A 23,311-nucleotide genomic window follows, 5' to 3' on the forward strand; every position below is an offset into this window, starting at 1 on the left:
ATAAAGTAGAAATTTTTCTTTTCAATTCTAGCCAGCACTATTATTTCTGCTACTTTGTAGCTTGTTAAACTATTCAGGCGGAAGGACTTTCACTTTCAGCTTTCTTCTTCTCAAGCCTCAGCTAGTTGCCATTTTAAACTTTTTTTCCTTCGCTTTTAAAATCACTTATAAAATTGTTAAAAATACTTGCGATTTAGGATCCAGAGTCCAGATCTCATCCTCTTTGTTTAAACAATCTCAATAAATGGCTTGGTCCTGTCGCCTAGCTCTGCAAAAAGCAGAGTTCTCCCGAAGCCCGGAGCAGCGGCGAGGAAAAGAGGGAGCCTCATCCTGCTTCGTCCCCAAGAGTAAAACAAAAACTCTGGGGACTTCGCAGAGGGCTCTACCTGCCCTCGCCTGCTCTGTCTCACATTTCCTTAAGGAAATGGAGTTTTTCGAGCCGCCTTTCAGATGCAAAGGCGGCTCTTTACGAGCGACGGGGCTGGCGGTCTCAAAGGACCGTCTGATGGCGACGGAAGCCAAACCGGAAGCCTGTCCTCTTTCCTTCTAGTATTGGACTATGCCTTTGAACAAATATATCGTAGCCAAATAAACAAAAATTAATTATTTTTATCTGGAAAACTAATTCCTTTTTTTAAAAAAGGAACACTTTATTTTTTACTTGATACATTTTATCTTGATGCATTGATGCATTTTATCAGCCTTTTAAAAAAAGAATGATGCATGTTTTCATTCATCTCTCTCTCTCTCTCTCTCTCTCTCTCTCTCTCTTTCTTTCTTTCTTTCTTTCTTTTTTTCTTTCTTTCTTTCTTCTTTTTGATAACATTTGCATCGGAAAGATAGAACAGATAATTTGATTTCCCAAATATTTGATAAAACCAGTTTGGTACATGGAATGAGTTATATGTTTTCTCTCAGTTTATTATCTTGAACCAAAGTCTCCAGAGGTTCCTAGTATTTCAGTATTAAGATAGGCTATTGTGTACACTTTTAAAATCACTATTTACAAGTAACCTAGAGAGGGTAATACTAGTCACTGAGAGTAATACCAGTCTCCTGTTTATTCAACAATTCTATTTCAATCAACAGTCTTTATTTTAACAGTGTTACAAATGCATACTATATATCTCCACATTTGTTCTACTTATTACTATTGCTGGTTGTGGAAAATATATTTTGTTCTACTGCACATTTATATTAGGTCACATTATGGGCAATTTACTGTTATTATTGGGAACTTTGAGCTGATTACAGTTCATTTTATCATTTTCAGTAGCAGGTCTTCAACTAAGTAATGTCCTTATTTCTAAGCCAGTAGGTGTTGGAACCCAGAATGTCTGTTTGCACCCTTGCTTTAATTTTGTTCCTTTTATATCTAGAACCTTTTGTCTTATTTGTAGGTCCATTATGACTTTGGTCTGAGAAATATATTGTCAGTACTACGGACTTTGGGTGCAGCCAAAAGATCAAACCCCAGTGACACTGAATCCACTATTGTAATGCGTGTCTTGAGAGATATGAATCTTTCTAAATTGGTAAGCCTGAATTCAGATATTTGTGCTCTCGGGTTTATTTGGATGTATTGCTTGGTTTCCATTCAAATATTGATTTGGTATGCTCTTTTGCCTTTTCTTAGGCTGGCTGCTGACCCAGCTATCTATATATTAAATTAGGTGTCAGAAATATGTGAGCAAAACTAGAAGCTTATTTGGACCATTAGAGTGACAAGGGGAGAATAAGCAAGTATATTGAACCACAGATTTTTAAGCCTAGATCCCAAACTAAGTAGAGATGATGATTTATTAAATTTGTAAGCTGACCAATTCCCAGAGACTGGATGGACTAGAGAAAGGTAGAAGTGCAGCCAAAGAGGAAAATGGGAGTCTTGGGTTGTCTCTTGTGATTGGGGAAAGAAATGGTAATGAAGGTACGAAAATAGAAACCTCAGTAACCAAAGTACATTACACACACGCATTTGTTTGTTTGCTTGTTTGTCAATTAATAAACAAACAAACAAATAAATGTGTGTGTGTAATGTACTTTGGTTATCCACACAGCATTATAAACACACAGAATTACAAACCTGAATTCTTTTTTAGGATCATCATGGGCCAGATGAATATGATACTTGTTTTTGAAATTACTGGCCAGACAATTTCAGGTGGTGAGTTGCTTCTGGCCATGAGCTATATAGGTTGCCAACCCCTGAATTAGAGCAGTGATTGTGAGCTTGATGGCTCTTGATACTCCCATTTTGGATAAACAATACAAAATCTGTAATATGGAGCATTAAACACTAATTTTGATAATGATGAATAAACATAACTTATAAGGTCCCAGAGAGTAGAGAAGGAGCTTTCTCTTTTTACCAAACTCCAGAGTAATAGGGATAACCAACAAAGCCTACTTGAGTTTGTGGGAGATGAAAGAAAAGTGATACAAGGAAATAGGCTTACATTGGTTTGAAAAAGCTGTGCTTTTCAAAAGTGATGGAGGACATACCATGTTTCCCCAAAAATAAGACCCTGTCTTATATTTTTTTTGAACCCTGAAATAAGTGCTTGGCCTTATTGCCATGCACTCAAAAGCCCAATTGGGCTTATTATCAGAGGATGTCTTATTTTGGGGGAAACAGGGTAGGGTTTGAGGAATCCACACCCAGAACCTTGACACTAAGGAAAAGGCTTTCATTATTAAATAACCCAACTATGGTATGCTCCATAGTTGGATTCATTAAGATTCATTCCTGCATGCTCTGTCTCTGTCAATGGAATGGAATATACCTTGGGGAAGGAGATACTGCCTAAGAAACAACAGACAAGAGAGGCAGGAGCCCCCAGTGGCTTAACAGTCAGAATTAGAATAGAAAATAGAATTACTTCATCTTGTCTTGTTTGCCTGGGAGGGCTGACAGTCATGTATGTTCATCCAAGATATTTCTAGTTTGCAAATCTATTTTCCTGCTGTATTTCACCATCGTTTTAATAGCCTGCCAAATCTATTGGCTTTGTGCTTATTTTTGTGCAAAAACAATACTGTGTACTGAACTTCCAAATGGGTGACCGAATGAATGAACAATTTTTCAAAATTTGAGGGTTGAATGGAGAAATCAGTTAGAATATTATAGGCTACAAATGTTCTTTTCAAGACAATTCCTTTGTCATTGTGCTGGGAATGTAACATACAGCAGATTATTGCCTATCTTCTGTTGCTCCAAACGCTGATTTAAATCCTTGTTTTGATGGAGAGCTAGCATTTTCTCTGGTTCCCTGGTTTTGTTGAAGTTCCTTTTTTTGGCATTATTTAGTGTTTTCTTACCCTAACTTTCTATAAACCACCTTGTCTGTCAGGTGTTATTTTTCCTTCCTTTCCTTCCAAATAGTTTCTGAAACATAATTTTTCACACACAGCATACCTGCCTCACTGAAAGATGATAGGTCTGCACCAATTACCTTTCATTTTGCACTCTTTCTGAAAACAGTTTTTCAGATGTTACAATTTTTTCGCCAATTTCTGGGCCCTTGTAAATTCTTATCATTTTCAGTCTGTTCTTTTTAACGATTCCTACCTTGATAAGGTTTCAGTTTTATTTGCTCTGTCCTTTTTCTGACCCAGATGTGTAAAATGTGCATTATTCTTACTAGTAATGCAGTAGAAATATATTTAGATTAGTGAAATGTGGTTTTTCTGTATTAATATAAAATTGTGAATTCGGTACTAGGTACTTGCATTAAGTACAGAGGTAGGTTTCATCAGGTTCTGACGAGTTCTGGAAAACCGGTAGAGGAAATTTTGAATAGTTTGGAGAACCGGTCACCTCTGACTGGCCCTGCCCCCATCTATTCTCTGCCTCCCGAGTCCCAGCTGATCGGGAGGGAATGGAGATTTTGCAGTAACCTTCCCCTAGAGTGGGGTGGAAATGGAGAGTTTACAGTATCCTTCCCCTGCCATGCCCACCAAGCCACGCCCACCAAGCCACACCCACAGAACCAGTAGTAAAAAAATTTGAAACCCATCACTGATTAAGTATTACATGACAGAAAGCACTAATTTTCCTATTACTTTTTATTGCCAGATAGATGAAGATGAACCCTTATTTTTGAGTTTGATAGAAGATCTTTTCCCAAGTATACAACTTGACAAGGCAGGTTATCCAGAGTTAGAAGCTGCCATCAGCAAACAGGTACCATTTATAAACATTTATATTCCGGTATTTTTTTTGCTAAAAACATCTCATATTGGTAAATTTTCCCCCCTTAACATAATATATTCTTAGCTACCTATCTTGTTTTGTGATGAAGACACGATTTGTAATTAAAGGCACAGTTCTACCTTGATTTCCATGAGCTAAGAGACAATTCAGTTTGGCAGAAATTCATAGGATAGCAGATATGTGCTAGTAGAACTGAATAGATATAAAATGTCCTTGCAGGAATATCTAAAATGAATTGGCTGTAGACAGCACAGGAAAGGAACCTTCTTTTACTATATGTTAAAATGAGGTCAAGTAATAGTAAAAGGTGCAACTTTACACCCAAGATTTTTTTTCTCTACTGGCATAAATGGAGACATGTTTTATTATTAATAAATAATAGTAATTTGTTCAATAGGACGTATTAGTCCTATTGAACAAATTACATCACTTCAGCCCCAATGCCAACATATTCACCTAAACCTGTTCTCTCTGCATACCTCCGTAGGCAGACATGTTCAAAGGGAAGATTTGGAAGGAATTTCTATTCCTGTGAACAGGAGCTTCTTCATATTCTGATAAAGCAGTGTATCTCAACCTTGGCCAATCGAAGGTGAGTGGACTTCAACTCCCAGGATTCTCTACAATGGCTTGCACTGGCTGTGGAATTCTGGGAGTTGATGTCACAATGCCTGGAAATTGCCAAGTTGAGAAATCCTGTAATAAAGCACAGGTAAAGTCCAGGCAGAGATTCTATATAAATAAAGTAATTAGTGCTGTAATTTTTGACAGGTTGAAGAGGCTGGCTTAATTAATCACCCACCTTGGAGACTGAAAATTATCCAGCTTTTTGAAACTCAACGAGTGAGACATGGCATGATGGCTCTAGGTCCTAGTGGAGCAGGAAAAACAACATGCATCCACACACTGATGAAATCCATGACAGGTCTGGAAAACTGACCCGGGGATAAGTAAAAAAATCTGCTATGCATTTTGATAAAATAAATTAGTAGTCAGAGGAAGCTTTTTAAGGACTACATAGTAAAAAAATAGTATAGTTTTGCCCAAATGGTTATGTGATTATTTCTGAAAATATTAGCATTCTTTGTTTTTAGCCATTGTGATGTTCTTGAAATTGTTTGAGAAACCAGTTATATAGGCAACAGCAGAGTTTAAGTAGATCACTATTTCTAAGAAGTATAAACAGAGAATATGTGTGTTGCTTGTTCACACATCACAATAAACTGCACCTTACGAAACACATTTTTTCTATTTTTCTACAGCTTGTTTTAGATACACCACATTTTTCAATGACTTCTGTCTCCGAGGCCCTTGTAATGCTAGAATATTGCCACAAAACTAAATTATCTAAATTATTGTTATGGGCCACAGGCAGTGAGCATAGTTAGGATCACAGAATTCTTTGTCTGATCCCTGCCAATATTCTAACGAAAATATTTTTTAAAAGTCTGCAGAGGAAAAAGCTATACAACTTACTGCTGAGTAGTAGCGTGAGGTAAGCCTGACCATGAAGTGAGTTTCATTGCAAAGCTGTTTCATTAGCACAATGCCACAGAGGATAGAAAATTAGCAAGCATGGCTGTCTTCCACGAGTGGCTTTGCTATCTGTATTCTTGGTCTACTCAAATAAGCTGTATTTAAACAGGGTTCATATGTTTTGGTCATCCAGAGGTAGTTTCCAAAATCACTTGCACTTATTTTATATGCATTGAATTGCTAATTGACAGTTATAAAGACAGGATTAAAGAAAATTATTTGAATAATAATTCCAAAGTTTTTTTTTTAAATGTAAAAGTACGATCAAGGCATAGGAATATAAAAATGCAACACCCAAAGATAGTGTTATTTTCTCCAAGGATGCTTTTAGCCAACCATCCTGGGGATGATTCGTAATTTTCTGGAAGTAAATCTGAACAGTAAGTGGTTCATGGTGCACAGGAAATCTGATGCTGAAAGAGGAATATTATGAGTAATACTGGGTTTGGCACACCCTGAGTTCAGCAGTCAGCTGAGATTTCAAAGTGAGAAACACTTAATGAAAATTTGATGGCAAAAAGAAAGGCCATTTGACTGTTTAGGAAATGGCTGCTAAAGCAAAGGAAGAGTTCTTTTTTCTCTTTTCTCTTCCCTGAACCATCATGTATCAGAATAGACATGCTTTTTATTTAATACTGTTTTAGCAACAGTTTAAATCCTTTCCTCTTCAATTATTTGTTGAAACAGTCCGCCCCCCCACCCCCGTCTCCTAGCCCTCTCCTTCCTCTCTTAAAACTTACCCGCCATGGAGAGAAGTAGACCAGTGGTCCCCAACCTTTTTATCGCCGCGGCCCACTGAGCGCGCGCAGGGGTGGGGGCACGGCCCAGGAGCTTTTGCGCACGGCCCATTGCGCACGGCCCAGGAGCCTTTGCGCTGCAGCGTTTATGTCCCCCGGCCGCTGCGCGGCCCGGTGCCAGGTACTCCACGGCCCGGCACCGGTCCGCGGACCGGGGGTTGGGGACCACTGAAGTAGACCACTGATGTTAGAAAGCTTTGTATCTCCCCAGAGGTTGTAGTGACTTCATTGCTGACATCACAGTGCCAAGGGTTCAGCTAACAGTTTTGTGTGCTAGCTGAGCATCTGACTTTGAAGCCTGGAATCCTGTGCTACCTAAGTGAGATAATAGATTTTAAGGTATTTACTTGTAGAAGGGTTATGCAGTGTTTCAGATCAAAAGGGGTAAGGATACTTGGGAGCACGTGCAGCACCTTTTGCTAACTTCTTAAGCCAAATGTGTCTTTTCCTGAAATTGCATTGTAGCTTCAGGGAACGACCATCCAACCCCAGGAAATGACAAAACTGCTTTAATCAGTTGCCAACAGTTGCAGCAAGAATGGCCCACATGCTTCAAACGTATTATTTCCTTCCAATCCAAAGAGCTAGCCAGTGTTAATTGGTAATAACTACCACCTAATGGGTCTTTGCTGTACAAAATCTGTAAATGTTAGATCTAAAGATATTTTTAAAAAAACCAATTTAATTGCAGTGAAATTTGTTAGAGGTAACATTATGGTGAGGAGGGGACAGCAAGTCTCCCTGCTTAAAATGAACAAAGAAGAGATTAACTGTGGTGAATGCCTACATGTGTACAATGCCTGAAGCAGTTTAATGCTTCTTTTAATAATGTTCAATACAAAAATGTATATGTTCATAAAAGGCATGCAAATGTGTGTAAATGTATATGCTTATTTAACATGCTTTGTTAACTTCAAGTTACAAGTGCAAAACACAAATCATTTCTTATGTTGATCGCCCAATACAATTCTTGTACTTAAAGAACAAAGCTAAAACAAGTTTATCTTAGATATTATTGGACTAAAATTCCCATAATGCATGACATTTATATTGATGAAAGCAAATGTAAATTGTAAACTAATATCACCTGGAAATCTAAGATTGAAGAAAAAAATTCAGCAAGTAGCAAGTTAAAACTTAGAGGATTCCTTTATTTTCAGTTTGAATTTCCCCCTTAATATGGCTGAAAATAAATGAACAATATTCAGTTAAGAGAAGGCTGCAATATACCATGAATAACTTTAACATTGCAACCGCACAGAATGTTTTTACACTATCAAATTCAAAGACTAAAATCCACCAATTGATATAATGCTATACTACTGTAGCAATGATTTCAAATGGATCTTCCCTTTGGCATGTACAGATTGTGGCCAACCCCACCGTGAAATGAGAATGAATCCAAAGGCCATCACTGCACCTCAGATGTTTGGACGCCTTGATGTTGCAACCAATGACTGGACAGATGGGATATTCTCCACCCTTTGGAGGAAAACTTTGAGAGCCAAGAAGGGTACTATATTATAATTGCTAGAGTTATATTTGATTATTCCTTTCACAGGAAAAAATCCAGTTATTCTCCTCATTCCTCTCATTTGTTATAATATTAATAGAGCCATCCTAGTCTGAAAGTTAAGGAGGCTCATGGGAGCATATTATGGAGGAGAAATTGCAATAGCAGACAGGGTTGAGTTTGGAGCAAAGGTTACCATCTTCGGCTCCCTTGATGTCACTATAAATATAATAATCTCATATAATTGGTAATGGCTGAGAATACTGAAAATTGTACTTCAAAGCTATCAACAGACCACATAGTTGGGTTATTGCGAGGAGAATGACCTGCTGATCTGGAAAGTATACCTCTATTCTAGTTGGTTGCTGTATTTATCTGATTATTACAATAATTTGTAATATCTTGTGTTAGATACCTGAATTGCCAATAAATGTGCAGATGAGAAATAAATTCTTAAATTCATGGATAACCCTCAAGTTTTTGTAGCAAGGCTAGGCAACATTTTCAGCCCCATAGGCTACAAGCAACCTTGTAATGGAAAGGAATGGAATAGAATAGAATAGAATCTGGAAGGGACCTTGGAGGTCTTCTAGTCGTACTTAAGCAGGAGATCCTATGCCATTTCAGATAAGTGGCTGTCCAGTCTCTTCTTAAAAACCTCCAGTGATAAAGCATCCACAACTTCTGAAGGCAAGCTGTTCCAGAGGTGAAATCCAGCAAGTTCTGACAGGTTCTGGAGAACCGGTAGCGGAAATTTTGAGTGGTTCGGAGAACCGCCAAATACCACCTCTGGCTGGCCCCAGAGTGGGGTGGGAATGGAGATTTTGCAATATCCTTCCCTTTCCCCTTCCACGCCCAATACACCACGCCCACCAAGCCACGCCCACAGAACCGGTAGTAAAAAAAATTGGATTTCAACACTGAGCTGTTCTACTGGTTAATTATCCTTACTTTTAGGAAGTCTCTCCTTAATTCCAGATTCTTCTCTCCTTGATTAGTTTCCATCCATTGTTTCTTGTCTTGCCTTCTGGTGCTTTGGAAAATAAGTTGCCCCCCTCTTCTTTTTGGCAGCCCCTCAAATACTGGAATACTGCTGTCATGTCACCCCTAGTCATTTCTTTTAGTCTTAGTTTTAGTCTCCAGGCCTTTAATCATCTTAGTTACTCTTCTCTGCATTTCACACCCCCACCCCCACCCCAAGTTTAAACATCATATTTTATTAGCATCCTTAGCCTGCTCACTATGTATGGATACTTTTTGTCCTCTCAGACTAGGAAAGAGAGTGCAAAAGAAGCAGTTATCAAAATTGCTGAATGGCAGCTTTGACAAATGAGGAAAGAGAATAGGAGGATGACTTTTTATTGCTTAGGTGTCACCTGTCAAGGGCTTTACATGTAAAATAAAAATGTCAAGTATCTTGTAAGTAATGTTTCCCCAGCATATTACTTGCTTTGAGAAATCTATTACTACTAAATAGAATCTATTACTGTTAAATAGAATACTCCTTTTGTGCTTTTCAGAATTGCTGGAGAGAGCCAAAGAAAGAAATGATTTAAATGAGGCTTTTCTGCATTTCACTTCTCCAAATTTAAGTAGGAACTTGTCTAAGATCATCCATTGATCTTTAGAGCTACTTGAGAAGTTGATTATAAATATCACACAGCACATTAATCGATGTTGTTTCTGTTTTTTATTCATATTCATACCTATTCTATGATGAGGAAAATGATTGTATCACAAAATGTTCTCTTACAAGAAATGTTTTCCCTCTTTGGGTATAGGGGAACACATCTGGATAGTACTTGATGGTCCTGTTGATGCCATTTGGATTGAAAATCTGAACTCAGTGCTTGATGATAACAAAACATTAACCCTGGCGAATGGAGATCGGATCCCTATGGCACCAAATTGTAAAATTGTTTTTGAGCCTCATAATATTGACAATGCTTCTCCTGCAACAGTGTCAAGGAATGGCATGGTATTTATGAGCTCATCTGTTCTCAACTGGAGCCCTGTTCTTGAGGTATATTTGCTTTCATGAGTTCAAACTGTTTGTATCATGGATCGCTTTCAGACTGTTAAAAATTAGGTTATGAATGCAATTATAGAAAAATCTGTAACATACTCTGAATATACATTTAGCTTTCTAATAAATTGGTGTATGCACTTCCACAGCCATTACTTTCAGTGGTTTAGCTACTAAATACCAATAATGTCAACTACTAACCATCTTAACGTTAAACATATGTTTATATGTTCTAAGTTCTAAGCCATATGTTCTAAGTGAAGTCATTATCAACTCTGGTACAAGATTCTTCTATAGGAATATGATCACCATATCCATATTTTGGTGACCTCTATGGTGAATTACTGTAACATGCTATACAACTGATTATTCTTAATCAGTTAGGGATTCTAGTGTTTGTTGTATCTCCCAATTCAAAATACTGATGATCAATTTTGAAGTCTTAAAATGTATTTCATATCTTCAGATTTTCAGTCTGGTGCCATTGTCTCTTCCTAGAAGGGCAACCGTACTAATGAGGTTAGATCAGGTTCTTGATCTACTGGGAACTCATTTTATCTGTGATCTGACATTCAACCCAGTTTAATTGTTGTGAAGAGCTTGACAGGATCATTTAGTCATTTTCTAAAGAGTTTGGGTGGCATGTAAAATATTATCTCATGTTGACTTCCTCCCCACATCAGCTGTGTATGGGAAGGGACATCTTTCTGCTCCCTTATGACACAAATACATAACTCCGTTTCCTATGTTTTACACATATTTCTGATATGATACTATGTAAACATCATCATATAATTAGAAGGCCTTCTGAAAAGGAGTAATATTCACAACTTCAGTGTGCCTCTAATACTACCTTGCTTCACCTTTCATTGTATTCCTGCATATGTATTCCTACTATGTAACCTCAGCTTTGCCTTCACCAAATTAGTCTGGGAAAGGTTATAAGATGAGAGGCAGGAATGTTCAACGAGCCTGCCCACAGATTTCCAAGCTTGAAAAGGAACTGAATATAGGGTTAGGGTTAGGGAATCTTACCCCATGGTTAATGAGCTATGTACCTAAGTTAGTGTTTACCAATGAGGCAAACACTAAAGCAGGGATCTCCAAACTTGGCAACTTTAAGACTTGTGGCCTTCAATTCCCAGAATTCTGGGAGTTGAAGTCCACAAGTCTTAAAGTTGCCAACTTTGGAGACCCCTGCATTAAAGGATTTTAATCAGTGCCAAAGTTATAGAAATTGTCATTAGTACACAGTATGCCCCACCACCAGGAGATGAGACTGCAGCATTCAGAACAACAGGAGAACATGGCAATCTAATCAGCTAGCATGTGGAAGAAGATCTTAGTACACATTTTTTTCCACCAGCAGATCTGGCTGTTGGGAACAGAAATAGTTGTACGTGGTAAAGGAGAGTATTGAATTATTGGGATGAGTAATATGATAAATGACTAAGCAGGAGGACATGAGAAGGGAGGAAAAGAACCTGATAGGGACAACTGCAAATCAATTTGGAAGGTCAGGACATTAAGAAAAGAGAAAAAAGGAGAGATGACTCTCATGGCAAATATGAGGGAGAGGAGACTGCTAAATGAGTGTAAAGATCAGGCTACCAAGCAGTAAATTTTTGTAAGGCACTGACAGACATCTAGAATTATGTTTCATCAATCTTAGCCAGCCAAGGGTTGGCAACTCCATAGGAATTGGTTTCCACCCCCCAAAATGAGGAAGAAATTGAAGATAAATTTGCCCTTATCCACAGTAGTAGTCTGATGGCTCCTGCAACAAAAGTGAAGACTTCAGTAAAAGGTTATTATGTTGAAATTAGTTAAGCAGATAGGACAACAGTTGTCCATATGTTGGCTGCATTGTGACTAGATGACCGGCATGCGCAAATTTTTAAAAAGTTTTCAGCTGCCTTTAGGACTTCTTTGACTAGAAAAATAGAGTATAAAATCAATAGAAATGAACTCAAGAACAATCATTCAGAAATACAGTTAGTACTTTAATGGAGTCAGAATTAGAGAAATATCTCTCTCATAGATTGACTTTGCACCTACTACACAACTTTTTGTTCTTTCTCAAAATGTTGCTCAATTCATTCATTTACTGTGTTCCAACTTAGATTCACCATTGACATCTTTTAGTATTTGATGTTTTCATTAAATGTTTTAACCAATATAAAAATGGCATCTGATACGCTAATCTTCACCATCATACTGTCGCCTATCAGGGAAGCAGATAAGATAAAACATTTGCCTCAAGTATAGACAATTATTCTCTTGCCCAGACAAAATGTTTTGATGAGAAATGTAATTTTTTTTCTAGAAAATTAAAACGAGAGGATTGAAACTAAAGTCTAGTTGCTCAATCTGGTAAATTTGGATAATAATTTCAAAAGTCTCAGGGTGATTTGCTTTCAATTCTAACAGGGTTTTCTGAAGAGGCGTTCTCCACAGGAAGCAGAGATTTTGCGTCAATTGTACACCGCGTCCTTTCCAGACCTTTACCGGTTTAGTATTCAGTCCTTGGAATACAAGATTGAGATGCTAGAAGCCTTTGTGATAATGCAGAGCATTAATATGCTTCAGGGCCTTATTCCCTGCAAGGTAATCATTTATGTTGTTCAGACAGATTGATGATGATGATGATGATGATGATGATGATGATGATGATGGTGATGATTGTCACAAGTTCTAATCAAAAGCATGGGAATCATGGAACTATCAGTAACTAATCAGATCCAAGCAAGATAGAGGTTTTTTTTAATATACTTTTATTCTTTTCATTTATAATTTTTAATAAAGAGCCTGTTTATCTTCCCCAGGGAAGGGGGTTGCCCTCTGACAAGGCAGATGGATTGCTTAAATGCAATCTCTTCCTGAGCCACTTTTCTCTGCAGTGCAGAGTGCCCATACAGCAGAGTTCCCTAACCTTTCCAGCTTTGCGGACCAGCGGAGGGGTGAGGGTTTGGTTACGCATGAGTGGCCGGCAAGTACACATGCACACGTGGCTCCATTTTTGCAAGGGATGTGCACGTGTGCCAGCCCTCAAGCAAATGGAGTGCGCATGCATGCTCTTGCCTGCTGCTTGCACAAGTGAGGATATGTGTGCACTCAAATATGCTCGCCTGCTGTTTCTGTAGCCTGGTTGCAAACAGCTCACAGCCCATTAGTGAGCTACACCCAGAGGTTAGGGATCCCTGACATAGAGTGAAAAGTGCTAACTATAAGTTTACAAACTCAGCCCTGTGACTTAATTAAGTCAAACTTGATTGTGTCTCATGACATCGCATGATGTATCATGACTTTTTTTGCCTTTGTGGAGCTGGGGTGGGCGTGGCCTGTGTGTGATGCATCTGGCCCGTGTGCCGCAAGTTTGACACTCCTGGATTAGAACCTTCCAGCTGGTGCCTAAAACTGACCAGAACTTAATCAGTTTTTCACACTGAAGGCTTTTATTGTGATAAATATGCTCATTGGTAGGAAAATGAATTTATTATTGTTGCATTTGCAGTTGCTATCCAATGCAGTGGCTAAAGTAGAGCTATCTGTAATTGATATTCTGTATCATATTTGTTTTTGTAACCTGTTCTTATGCTGCCATGGTTATTTCTTCAATCTTTTTTTTCTTTTTACTTTTCTACCAAATTTTACTTTTCAACCAATAGCCAAGACATTTTGTACCTGATTTTCTTTTAGCAATCTCTCTCTCTACACACACACACACACACACACACACACACACACACACACACACACAAGATTTATATTTCCAATCGATTCTGCTTTATAGTGTTGTTTTTATTTTGCAGTCTTCAGTAGTTTTTCTTTACAAATTTCTACCAATAGATATTACTTACTGTGCATGTTAAAATCATTCAAGAAGTGTTTTTCTTCTTTCAGTGTTTGTTTTACTTTGAGCAAATCTCTCCCAGTGGCATAATAGAGTTTGTCAACATTGCTTCTTGGGTGAAAAGCATGATTCATAGTCACTAATTTTCTTGTTTCCCTATGAAGACTATCTAATTGAGCTTGTGCCTAATCAATTATACCGGTAATATATTGAATTATTGGAACAGTCCAAGTGTTTATGGCTTTAATTATGTTCCTACATTTAATTTTCTTCTCAAAAGTTCTTTGATTAATTTTCTATAATTAGAGTCAGTACTCTTTTTTAAGTGGCTCTTGTAATATGTCAAGTGTTACTAATAATACTTCGTATTTGTATCCTCCTTGTGGCACCATTTTTAAAAATAATTATTTGAAATCCACCAACTACAGGATGAAGGTGTATTTATTGATGGCTATATAGACTATAACAGATTTTTCTGGTATGGATTTGTGAATGGATGAGTTTTGATTTTCCAGTCTAGGGCTGAGAGTGACCCATCCAGAATTCAATACCTTAGGGAGAATCAATGCATCATACTAGCTTTTAGACAGACAGCTAACTTAATATGTTTTAACAACATCATATTCATAGATAAATCTGGGGTGTACCATGGCCATGTATATTAAAAGCAATATGATGGATTACATGAAATAATATGTTTAGTTCATTCCTATATTGAATCAGTTATCCCACTACATTTAGCCTGCATGCATAACAAAACAAAGTTATATTTATCTGCCAAATTTGGGATTAAAAGAAGGGAGATACCATTAGATTTAGAATAAATATAGCATTAGAATGTTTTTATTCACGATGGTATAGCAGTAAATTATTCTGTTCAGCATGAACTCATAGTGATGCAGGCATCTACAAAATCATAGTAAATTATCAGGTGAAATCTCCTTATCTTGCTAATACAGTGTTAATGCCTGATGGAATTCATGACACTTCATTCATCAATTATCTTTGCTCTCATCAGCCTAAAACTTGTCATCAGACTCATGAGTATGATGATTTATTGCTGCACTGCATTAGCACATAGTTCTATGAAAAAGTCTGAAATCTTTTTCTCCAGAATAATGAGCATATGCTCTTGTGGAATAGTTTCATGGACTGCAAGAGTAACTTAAGAGTTACTTCATGCATAATTACATTATTGGAATATCTTCAAGAACATTGATGTTGAAAGAAATTGTAAATTCATTTATGTCTATGACGTAGTATTTTTATTTCAAGACCATAACTAAAGCATCTCCTTATTAAAAAGAAAGTCAGAAGGTGAAAATCTTGCTGAGCTAATAGTAGATAATTGCTTGCCTTTACATACTATTGTTCCAAATCCATTCAGTTGTCTCATATAATGAATCTTTTGTCTACATAAGGAGTTAATCGTAGTTTTTAAGATGGTGTTAGAAAAAACAGTTCCCAAATTGTGAAAGTTTGTACTGTTTTGAGGCCTCTGAAATAATTGTGATCATTATGACAGTGTGATTGATCAAAATATGTTGCAAAAATATTTTTCGACATCCTGCATTACATAAGACACAAAATATTTAAGTTGATTTTCAAAATTTTAGTAAAACACAGATCCAATAAAAGAAGTTGATCAGCTTTGATCTTGCTGTTAATGGATCTTATTTTATCCTTTCTTACCATGGTTAGCAGATAAAACTCTCTGAAATATAATAGCATTTATAATTTACAAAAATTAATGGTGTCCTCATTGCAAGGAGACCATAATATAGCAATTTCCAGTTGGAGCGTTCTGAAAAGGTGCCTTTAGACTGTAAGAGAGACTGCTGTGCTGCTTCTCATGTTTGGTGCACCTCATCCTATTACTTCTTCTACCAACAATTTCTTAGTTGTCGTCCATCAGAAATATTAAATTTTATGCATTCTTTTCTAGTGCCTGATCTTATGTGAAAGTATAAATCATTAACCATTTGTCAGGGTTCCAGATGGATGCCCTAATTAAATCATGAGTCTTGAGCCAAACTTCAAAAGAAATCCAGTTATTTATTAGGAACTTCATGTCGCCACGTTCCCAAGTGAAGCCAGCTCTGGCCCTATGTAATTTACGCTCCAATTATGACCCTGTTTCCCCCCTCCCCCCATGGTGTGTCATCAATCACATTCCCAACGGAACAATTTCGCAGGTTGTAGAGGTCACTCCCCTTTGGCTGCTGTAGCTAACCCTGGGATACAGTCTTGAGAGAGATTAGCATGGAATATGCATCTATCTTTGGCTGCTGTGCCATTTCTCTGGTTTCCCATCCCTCCTATGGCCCCCTGGCCTATGGCAACTTGAGAGCAGGCCAGGGATGCTTTGCGAGTTAACACCATTAGGGCTCCTATAATCTCTTATTTTTTTCCAGCAATAAACCTTTTCTAAAAAGATGTTTGAGATTAAAGTAGTGGCAAAAAGGCATTGTCTTAATGTTTAAAATCCAAATAACATTTCCCTTTAAAGTTTTTATTTTTCAATTAAAGATTTGACCATAAAATTGAATTTTAAAAGAAAAAAAAAGCTAATGAAACTTCAAATTAGCCTTATCTTACATTGGCTGAATCAATTGATATAAATTATGCTATTAAGTTATAAAAATGAATAACATATTGCCTCTATACAAGCAGATGTTATTAATGTATTTTTGAAGCTTCTGATATCTATTGTATGTTACATGTTGAATCCTGACTGCTGCATTCATATTAGGGTATAGTGTGGTTCAGTCTTGTCTTCTCTTTACTCAACGTTGTCTGCTACTTAAAAATATACCAACTGTCCAATCCTTGAAAAAGTATGTTTTCTAAATGTTTCTTAATTCAGAATAGCTCAGTGATTAAAATCATTGTGTTTCTTTACTTAGGACCAAGGTGTGGAAATCACTGCAGAATATCTGGAAAGATTGTACATATTCTCCCTGATGTGGAGTGTTGGGGCATTACTGGAATTGGAAGACCGTTGGAAGTTGGAGCACTGGCTTCGTAGTCATGAAACTATAAATCTTGATCTTCCTAACATCCCAGAAGGAAGTGAAGACACGATGTTCGACTACTATGTTACCAACGATGGTGTGTGAACTCTCAAAAAGCTATGGCTTATTGTCAAAAAGGTCTAGATTATATAATGCAGCTAGATCATCTCTCATAATTTGAGACCTTCCACTGCAATTTATTTAATAATGATTTCATTTCTTGAATCAAAGAAGCTTCAGCATTTAAAATACCTACTGTATACTTCTATAACCTTCAGTTACTCAAAACCCTATAGAAGTTTATGAAAGGAGCAGTAGAGTTTATGTAATTGCTGTTCCTATCCTCTTCATAACCTTCTGCTTATAGAAGACACATATGATGTCTAAAACTATGGTATAAGGAGAATGTCCACACACTTCAGCTCTCCAGCTGTCCAGTGTTAATAGTCCTCTGCACTGAGATGTGATGACTGTTGATTGAGATTGAGGGGAAGTTAATGTGATTGCCTCCCTCTTCCTCTCTACATGTAAAGGTTACACATTCTACATAAGCCAATGTCAATCATTTTAAGTTCTATTTCATTTGCCCTGTGTTTTGCTAAGTTAGTTCTAAATTGGTGAGATAGAAGGCATCTTTGACCTACTGTTGGGTAAACTGCAAGGATATATTTCCTAGGGGCTTTTTAATAAACTCAGTTTCTACAGCTGAACTTCACTGGCTTGGTAGAAAAAATATATCCAGAAATCCAAGATTCTGACAGTGGTGGCAGTGATAACGTCTCAGACAGTAATAAGAAAGAATGAATAGGCCTTCCCAGTCTCTGGGAAGAATGCTTTGTCCTGCTTTTTCTGATTGGAACAAAGAAGAGTGGCCAGCAAACATATAAATAGAATTGCTGTTTTCTATGAATCATGAGAGGTGAGGCTGTGGTTTGGATGATAAGGACTGCTGTTTGATTTGTTTTACGTGAGAGAGAAAGAGAAAACAATTATTTAAATGTATGCTTAAGTGGCAAAAATGTGCTGCAACTGCAATCAGCTATGATAGGAAAGACCAGATTTAATAAGCAATGATCATTAAATGTTGCTTTTTTTCATTTTTCACTTTGGCAGAGGAAACAAATGAATACATTGTGCAACATGTTCTACATGCTATAAACAATCAGTTATTCGGAGTACCTTTTTCTAAACCTGAAATATGGGAACTCTGCCAACCTGTGCCATTCCTCTGAATGGCTTTACATTGGCTATTTTTAAAAATTAACTAAACTGGCACTAGGTTTTTCTTCTATACTTATATTGATTTAAATGAGGAAAATGTTTAAAAGTTCTATCAAACTAATTCCTAAATGTCTTCTTATGTGCTAATTAAATATAGACACAGTACATTAATTAAATAGCAGACAAGTTGGAGAAAATTCTATTTATATTTTATACAATTATTTTCTTTTATTTTTTACTTAATATTTGGATAGGTTATTTGTCCCATAATTATACATTTCAATCATTTTGCTAGGGTTTACTATGGACAAAGATGGTGCTTTAACTTGGTTGCATTTCCATTTTACTTTGAACAACTAATAAGACATAAAATTACAATAAGACCCTTACTTTAACTTAAAGTTCAGATAGATTGCTGTCTGAATTCTAGAAAAATAATTTCTAGAAATTATTTTTTTCTGGCTAGGTAATTGGATGCACTGGAATACATGTGTTGAAGAATATGTGTATCCTACTAACAGTACTCCAGAATATGGCTCTATTTTGGTTCCAAATGTTGACAACGTCAGAACTGATTTCCTTATTCATACAATTGCAAAACAAGGCAAGGTAATATTCTCCTGTTCCATACTGAGATGCTAGCAGTGCTTTAATGAGACAGTGACTTCATTTTAAAATGCTTCTGGAATTGCTATTAGACTGTTAATTATGAACTGGGTAAGGATCAAATGTCTACAGCCACAAATAAATCTTTGAAGCTCACTAGCAATTTGAATGTTCTCATCAGGGGTGGGTTCAACTTACCTTTACTACCGGTTCGCAACTTTTCTGGATTATTCTATTTGTTGTTTTGAAGTTCACTCTAATCCATCTTTTAACTTTTAGGATGCTTTCATTATTTGTTTTTTGTCTTTCATTTTTAAAGTTTTGCCTCTAGACTGTCCTGATGGTTTTGCTCCACTTCAAGATTAAAACAGTTCTATCAGTAATAATCTGTAAATATTCTATCCTTTATTTTCCACATGAAGAATGTAACAAATCATTTGTTTATTAAACTCACAAAACCTATTTTTGTGTTACAATATTAATATTGTTGGTAGAACTAATTTTATTTTGGCTATGGATGCACCATACTACAAAGAATGATCTGTTTCTTCATTATTTGAAACAGTTTTGAGATCTGAGCTTTATCACTACTTTTGACTCTCATATCCCTAAAATCATTTGAATTCTCTTTTCATCTTCAGGCTGTTCTGCTAATTGGTGAACAAGGGACTGCTAAGACTGTCATCATCAAAGGATACATGTCAAAATATAATCCTGAAAATCACATGGCTAAGAGCCTTAACTTTTCATCAGCAACCACTCCTTTCATGTTTCAGGTGAAACTTAGCATATTTTTTTTTTCTTTCATACAGAAACAGAGGTAACTTTGTAACTCATTGAAAATATACCAGAATAAAAATTAATTAAAAATATTTGAATAAGTAGTAGAGATTCAAATGTTCACAGTTTGCTATTTCCGGTGGTTCTTTTGACTTTGATAATAAATTGGACATTTTTTGGAGAAACCATTCCTTTCTTGTTCATATGTTAAATTTCATAAAATTTCTATATTTTGAGACTTGCACATGGTTTTCATTTTCTCAGGTAACTTATAGCTTTATTGTTACATTTAAGAAAATAAAATCTCGTTCACCTCCTTAAATCATTTGCGCAATAAATAATAAAGTGCATTATGTAAAAGATATTCAGAAGTCTTTCAGGAATCATACGTTGGCCAAATCCATAGTGCAATAGTTCCAAAAATTATACTTTTATTTATACTTTTATCTTCAAAAGTACACATGCAATACAATTATATGTACAGATAGTGCTCGAGTTATGACCCCCAAATTTCTGTTGTTAGCTGAGGCATTTGTTAAATGAGTTTTGCCCCATTTTATGACCTTTCTTGCCACAGTTGTTAAGTGAATCACTGCAGTTGATAAGCTAGTAACATGGTTGTTAAGTGAATCCAGCTTCCTCATTGATTTTGCTTGTCAAAAGGTTGCAATAGGTGATTACATGACCTTGGGGCACAGCAACATATGAAACAGTTGCCAAGCATCTGAATTTTGATCACATGATAATCGGGATGCTACAAAGGCCGTAGGTTGAAAAATGGTCATAAGTCACTTTTTTCAGTGACTTTGAATGGTCACTAAATGAACTAGTAAGTTGAGGGTTATCCGTGTGTCCATTGTAAAATGAATTGAATTGAGTTAAAATAGATATCTCCCAAATAATTTTGGAATTGCAGCCTTAGAGTACAGTTCTATATTTTAATTCCACTAATTCTGCCTTAGATATGTTGACTGAACATTCAGGCAGTCTTACAATAAACGAAGGTAACACTATCATGCCTGGAATGGAACATCATAGACCTTTGCAAGATGTTTCTCGTATTAATTTAAATGGGATGATTTGTTTTCGAAGTAAATATCTTGACACTAATAACCACTCTGTCAATTTCACCAGAAGAGGGCAGTATGTAGTATAAGTTAGTATCCCTTGATGTTTGTGTGCCACTTGAGAATCATTTATCTCTACAACTTTTACTGGCAGAAGAGATTTTGTGTTGTGTCGTCTTTTCTTCTTTCAGAGCAGGTAATGGCAAAATTCCTTTCTCCTTGTTCCCCTCACTTTTGGAATATGGGATTGTTCTGTTCAACCCTTTGAAGCAGGGATGACTTTTAATATCCGAACTGACCAGGAATATTTTATTTTTTTTATTGGAGTCTCAATATTTACTGACTTAAGGATTTTTAATTGTATATTACATTTCTTCATATAGTTGCTTGAAGTTCTTTAGCTCTAAGCAACAGTTTGCAGAACACACAGCCTTTCCTTTAGTGATTATGAAAAGATGCTTACAGCAAGTTATTTTATAAACACATATGTTTCTTGCAGCGCACAATAGAAAGCTATGTGGACAAGCGCATGGGCACAACGTATGGTCCTCCCGCAGGAAAGAAAATGACGGTTTTCATAGATGATGTGAATATGCCTGTAATCAATGAATGGGGAGATCAGGTCAGATACTTGCATCAATTCTTTACATCGCTCAATGAAACATTTTGACTTTGAGAAGTACTGTAGTTAAGATCAGGATTAACATTTTGCTCAGATTTGTTAATAATGCATGAGTTCCTTATATGCCAGCGGAGAATAATTTCTGATTTTATTCTGAATGACAAACATCTCAGATTAATTTGGGTAGTTTGCTAAGGTTTAAGAGAATCACAAAGTTTCTCACTGGGACTTGTGTTTCTACCTTTATGATAATAAAATACTACTCATGGGCTTTTATAGGCATAGTTATTCAGTATGTCTACACCTATCATTCGCTTACAAACCCTCAAAATAATTTCAGAAAGATTCGTGCTTGACCTAACTTCTTACGCCTGCAGCTTTTTATAGCTAACCAGTACTGCCTCTATCTGACCAATAATGGAGAGCATAAATAGATACCAAGCCAGTACCCTGCTCTAATCCTATCCTTTCTTCATTTTGAAGTTTTATGTGGCAAATTTGAAATGAAAAAAACATGTGAGGGTAAGTATCAACATCGCCTTTCTGCTCAATCTTAGAAGATTAATGTGAAACTATTGTGGCACTACAGCAATTTACCAGCTACAGTGATGGAGACAGACAAAAAAATATTTGATGAGGCAGGAGTCATGCCACTAAGAAATTGCATCCCTCAAATTCTCAGTGTTATAGCAGGATCATTGACTGTGTTGCCTAATGGGGGCAATAACTTTACTTTTTACTTTACTTTTATTTGATTTATATACCGCCCTACTCCCGAAGGACTCAGGGCGGTGAACAGCCAATAATAAAATACATACATACAAAACTTAAAAAGCAGAGATAAAATCAAATTAAATAGTTTGGCCCAGACAGATTTAAAACCCAATCAATTTAAAACAAATTTAAACTTTGAATATTAAAAATACTAAAAAATATTTAAAAATATTAAAAATGTTTAAAAAGAGGGAGAAAGTTAGGCCAGGCCTGCCTGGGGAAATAAAAAGGTCTTTAGAGCGAGGCGGAAGGTGTGCAGATCCAGGATCCTCCGTATCTCCGGGGGGAGCTCGTTCCAGATAGTAGGTGCCCACATAGAGAAGGCTCTCCCCCTGGGGGCCGCCAGTCGACATTGTTTGGCCGACGGCACCTGAAGGAGCCCCTCTCTATGAGAGCGTACCGGCTGGTGGGAGGCTATTGGTGGTAGTAGGCGGTCCCACAAGTACCCAGGTCCTGAGCCATGGAGCACTTTAAAGGTGGTAACCAAAACCTTGAAGCGCACCCGGAAGACCACCGGGAGCCAGTGCAGCTCGTGCAGGAGGGGTGTTACATGGGAACGCCATGTCGCTTCCATTACCACCCGCGCGGCCGCACTCTGTGCCAATTGGAGCCTCCGGGTGCTCCTCAAGGGGAGCCCCATGTAGACAGTGTTACAATAGTCCAGGTGGGAGGTGACGAGGGCATGAGTGACTGTGCGTAAGGAGTCCCGATCCAGAAAGGGATGCAACTGGCGAATCAGGCGAACCTGATGAAAAATCCTCCTGGTCATGGCTGTCAAGTGCTCTTCTAAAGACAGCCGTGAATCCAGGAGGACACCCAAGTTGCGCGCCCTCTCCGTGGGGGCCAATGATTCGCCCCCCCAATAGTCAGTGATGGCACCAACTGACTATATCGGGACGTCGGAAACCTCAGCCACTCGGTCTTGGATGGGTTGAGCCTGAGCCTATTCCTTCCCATCCATAAATAATAGATATTTATGATGATGTAAAGCCATCCAGGAATGGTACAAGTGGGATGTGTGCTGCATTAAACAGAACTCCTTTTTAAACCCAAATAGATAGCGTCTAGTCAAAATAGATTGTATTTTGTAATCGGTGAAAATCAAATAGAAAAAAAGTGTTTTATAACCTAACTTTCTTGATTCATCTACTATATTCATCTCAGGAACAGTTTTTGACTATTCCAAACTGGGCCCCAAGGTGATCTTTAAGATGGTAATAAAAAGCACATTATTCCATGGGACCTTTAGTGGTTGACGGCCTTTTTCTATATACAAACTAAAGAATGGT

General features: G+C 37.1%; 1 protein-coding gene across 2 annotated transcripts in view; it reads left to right on the top strand.

Annotated features, from left to right (window-relative positions):
* The window catches only part of DNAH5 (dynein axonemal heavy chain 5), a 169,218-nt gene that overhangs the window by 77,975 nt on the left and 67,932 nt on the right, over positions 1–23,311 (top strand). For both annotated transcript variants that reach the window (XM_070942593.1, XM_070942594.1), the window contains exons 39-48: positions 1,401–1,535; positions 4,076–4,183; positions 4,985–5,138; positions 7,913–8,059; positions 9,841–10,082; positions 12,516–12,692; positions 16,845–17,049; positions 18,640–18,782; positions 19,421–19,555; positions 21,126–21,248. In XM_070942593.1, the coding sequence (XP_070798694.1) occupies positions 1,401–1,535; positions 4,076–4,183; positions 4,985–5,138; positions 7,913–8,059; positions 9,841–10,082; positions 12,516–12,692; positions 16,845–17,049; positions 18,640–18,782; positions 19,421–19,555; positions 21,126–21,248 (1,569 nt within the window). The remainder of the gene's footprint in view (positions 1–1,400; positions 1,536–4,075; positions 4,184–4,984; positions 5,139–7,912; positions 8,060–9,840; positions 10,083–12,515; positions 12,693–16,844; positions 17,050–18,639; positions 18,783–19,420; positions 19,556–21,125; positions 21,249–23,311) is intronic.

This window comes from Pituophis catenifer, unplaced genomic scaffold, assembly GCF_029215685.1.
Source record: "Pituophis catenifer annectens isolate HBS135680 unplaced genomic scaffold, rPitCat1.0.hap2 SCAF_3, whole genome shotgun sequence".
Classification (NCBI taxonomy): domain Eukaryota; kingdom Metazoa; phylum Chordata; class Lepidosauria; order Squamata; family Colubridae; genus Pituophis; species Pituophis catenifer.